The 3,788-nt window shown below is 45.7% G+C and overlaps 1 protein-coding gene across 1 annotated transcript in view; it reads left to right on the top strand.

The window, feature by feature from the left end:
- USF1 (upstream transcription factor 1) overlaps positions 1 to 3,788 on the top strand; it is a 25,569-nt gene that overhangs the window by 11,368 nt on the left and 10,413 nt on the right. Inside the window, exons 4-6 of the mRNA XM_015824833.1 lie at positions 342 to 460; positions 1,552 to 1,653; positions 1,943 to 2,135. Coding sequence (XP_015680319.1) covers positions 342 to 460; positions 1,552 to 1,653; positions 1,943 to 2,135 — 414 coding nt within the window. The remainder of the gene's footprint in view (positions 1 to 341; positions 461 to 1,551; positions 1,654 to 1,942; positions 2,136 to 3,788) is intronic.

Raw genomic sequence — 3,788 nt, 5'->3', positions numbered from 1 at the left:
TTGGCTGCATAATAAAAGGGGAGGTGTGGGAGGTGCTGGTTGCCAAAGGCAACTGTTCGGGTAAGAATCAAGTTGTGATGAACTGTGTTTGTTTTCCTCAGATCTGTGAGTAATAAAAGGGGTTTGGGTTTGTCCTGCGGTTTCTGCCTGCTTGATTTGAAGAGGGGTTTTCTCCTTGTGAACTTAACAAGGAGCTCAAGTAGGCTGGGACAGAACACACAGTCACTAAACGAATGACTGTAAGTTGAGGACTATCTGCACTGCACAGTCCTGGGGAAGGGTGGGAATTAAAATGGGAGCTTCAGCCCTATTTTACGGCCCCTTTCTCTTCTTTCCTGAAGGAGCAGTAGCGACAGGTGAAGATCCCACCAGTGTGGCCATTGCGAGCATCCAGTCGGCAGCCACCTTTCCGGATCCCAACATCAAATATGTCTTCCGAGCAGAGAATGGAGGTGCTCAGGTAAGGTGCTGTGAGCAGCTGCCAGAAGGTCTCCTTGTTTGCCACTCAGCAAGGATCCAGACCAGAGTTTCTCAAGCTGAACAGCTTTAAGATGGGTAGAATTCTGGGAGTTGAAGTCCACCCATCTTAAACTTGCTGAGGTCGAGAAACACTGGTCTAAATAGCATCTCTGTGCTGCTGGCTCCCTGTGCTAACATATTCTTCTAAAACAGAATTTGGTTTGCACAAAGGGACTTTCTCGCTTATTTGCATCGTTGCTGCCTGCAAATATGGATTTAACATTTGTAAGCATTAGCTGGCCTTGGGGTTCTCTAAAAAAAAAAAAATCAGAAAAAAAGTCATTTCCAGGGTCTCTGCTTGCTATTTGGTATTTATTTCCGAAACGGATTGCAGGTCCTTGATTGTGTCAATTGCAAACCTGCTTGTAATTTTTCTATCTGTTCAAGATGACATGGATGTGATGATTCTGACTTTGTATCTTTTTTAAAGGGGAAAAAACAAATTGTAGTCCTTATGACCACAGTTGAGCCCAAAATTTCTGTTCCTAAGTGGGACAGTTGTTAAATGGCTTTTGCCCCATGTTACGACCTTTCTTGCGACAGTTGTTAAGTGAATCACTGCAGCTGTTATGTTAATAACATGGTTATTAAGTGAATCTAGCTTCCTCATTTGAAATCCAAGTTGGGTGACACCAGGAGACGGTGAGTTCTAGTCACACCTCAGGCATGAAAGCTGGCTGGGTGACTTTGGCCCAATCACTAGGGGACAGTGAATTCTAGTTCCACCTTAGACATGAAACCTGATTGGGTGACTTTGGGCCAATCACCAGGAGATGGTGAGTTCTAGTCCCGCCTTAGGTACAAAAGCCAGCTGGGTGATCTTGTGCCAGTCTGTCTCTCTCTCAGTCCAACCCACCTCACAGGGTTGTTGTGGAGAAAATAGGAGGAAAGTGTGTTGGATATGTTTGTAGCTTTGAGGTTTTTATAAAAATAATAAAGGCAGGATACAAATAAAAAATATCAAAGTTCCCCATTCTTAGTTTACCACGTTCACCACCCCGAATTGAATCTTCTTTTTGCTCTTTCCTCCAGCTGATGTACAGAGTCATACAGGTGGCCGAGGGCCAGCTGGATGGCCAGACGGAGGGCAGTGGGGCCATCAGCGGCTACCCTGCGACGCAGTCCATGACCCAGGTAGGCCATTTGGAGGATAGGAAGGTGGGTCCTCCTGGGAAAGGGAAAGCAGCCCTGTTGTTGGGCTGAATCGCCTGACTGCAGCTGGGTTGCTGCCAGGAAGGAGAGGAGAATTCTGGGAGTTGAAGTCCTTACCTCTTCAGGTGGCCAAGGTCCTAGAGCATGTTCCCTACTTGACTCTAGATCAGGAGTCTCCAAATTGGCAACTTTAAGACTTGTGGCTAGCTGGGGAACTCTGGGAGTTGAAGTCCACAAATCTTGAAGTCACTCTCTGGAGCTTCTCCCCTAGGCTGTCATCCAAGGAGCATTCACAAGCGAAGATGCAGTGGACTCCGAAGCCACGGCCACTGAGACCCACTACACTTATTACCCTGCCACCGCAGTGGCCGACACCAGCACTTCTGCCGGAGCAGGGACGACTGCGGTGGTCACCACCCAGAACTCAGACGCCCTTCTGGGACAAGCCACGCCCACCGGCACAGGTCAGTTGGGCAGGACCATCCAGATGGAGGCCGGGCCCAGATTTATCCTTCCACTCTGCTATAATTCTGTCACTCTCCCCACTCCTCCAATCTATTGATTTGATTAATTTGTATTCCATTGATAAATGCTGCCTTTTGACTTATAAACCCCTTTTGAAAGCTAAAGGAAGTGATAATTCAGTAGGCCTAGACAGAGTTTCCCAACCTTGGCAACTTTCAGACAGGTGCGCTTCAATTTCCAAAATTGAATTGACTGGGGAATTCTGGGAATTGAAGTCCACAAGTCATAAAAGCCATCGTTCTCCACCTGTGGCCTGGAGCATTCATGCACATCCCAGTAACCAAGTTATGTTTCCAGTTTATATTTGTAGCAAATCTTTCATTAAGTATGTTTGCTGCCTTGAGTTACTTATAAAGTAGTACAAATAGTCCTTACCTTATGACCACAGTTGAGCCCATAATTTTTGTTGTCAAGCAAGACAGTTGCTAAGTGAGTTTTGTACTTTTTTATGAGCTTTCATGTGAATCACTGCAGTAAAGCGAATCACTGCAGTTGTTAAGTTAGTAACACAGTTGTTAAGTGAATCTGGCTTCCCCATTGACGTCATTAGAAGGCCGCAGAAGGGGATCACGTGGCCCCGGGACACTGTGACTGTCATAAATACAAACCAGTTATCAAGTATCCAGATTTTGATCATGTGATCGTGAGGGATGCTGCAATGGTCTTAAGTGTGAAAAAGATCATAAGTCACTAAAATACATTTTAAAGTTTATATATCTGTTGGCTTGATGTAATACAAAAAAAGTCTTAGTCTTAATCACTATAAAAAAGGCATGCACGGCACTCATTCAGGGGAAATCTAACCATTCTTTTAGCATCTTGTAAAAATCACAGTAATTTGTTTTATAGGTAGTCCTCGACTTATGACCACAACTGAGCCCAAAATTTATGTTGTTAAGTGAGACATTTGTTAAATGAGTTTTGCACTTTATTACGACCTTTCATGCCAAAGGTGTTTAGTGAATCACTGCAGTTGTTAAATTAGTAACACAGTTGTTAAGTGAATGTGGCTTCCCACGTTGTTTTTGCTTATCAGAAAGTTGCAAAAGGGGATCACATGAGCCCAGGACATTGTGACCGTCATAAATGTGAGTCAGTGGTCAAGCATCCAAATGTAAATCGTGGGGATGCTGCAACGGTCACAAGTGCAAAAAGTTATCATGAGTCACTTTATTCAGTGCCATTGTAACTTCGAAAAGTCACTAAACAAACTGCTGTAAGTTGAGGACTGCCTGAATTGTGGCCTGAAATGGTATGGGTTTCCCCCATTGACTTTGCTGGTCAGAAGTTCGCAAAAGGGGATTGCATGACCCCAGGACACTGCAACCGTCATAAGTACATGCCAGTTGCCAAGCATCTGAATTTTGATCACTTGACCGTGGGGACGTTAACAACAGAACCGCCTAGATGGTTCCGTCCCAGGCGACTGATGGACCCTGAGAGGTTCCTGATGGAGCTTGGGCCATATCCGGAGGATCTAGTCCACGACTCGGCGGAAAATCAGGCGGCGGCCTGGGAGACAACTGCCGCCGCAGCATTGGACCGAGTCGTGCCCTTGCGGCCTCTGACCCGACGTGGATCTCGACCATCTC

Source organism: Protobothrops mucrosquamatus, unplaced genomic scaffold (assembly GCF_001527695.2).
Source record: "Protobothrops mucrosquamatus isolate PMUCROS unplaced genomic scaffold, P.Mucros_1.0 scaffold2371, whole genome shotgun sequence".
Classification (NCBI taxonomy): domain Eukaryota; kingdom Metazoa; phylum Chordata; class Lepidosauria; order Squamata; family Viperidae; genus Protobothrops; species Protobothrops mucrosquamatus.
The sequence above is the reverse complement of the archived record's forward strand: the minus strand, read 5'-3'. Positions and strand labels throughout refer to the sequence as shown.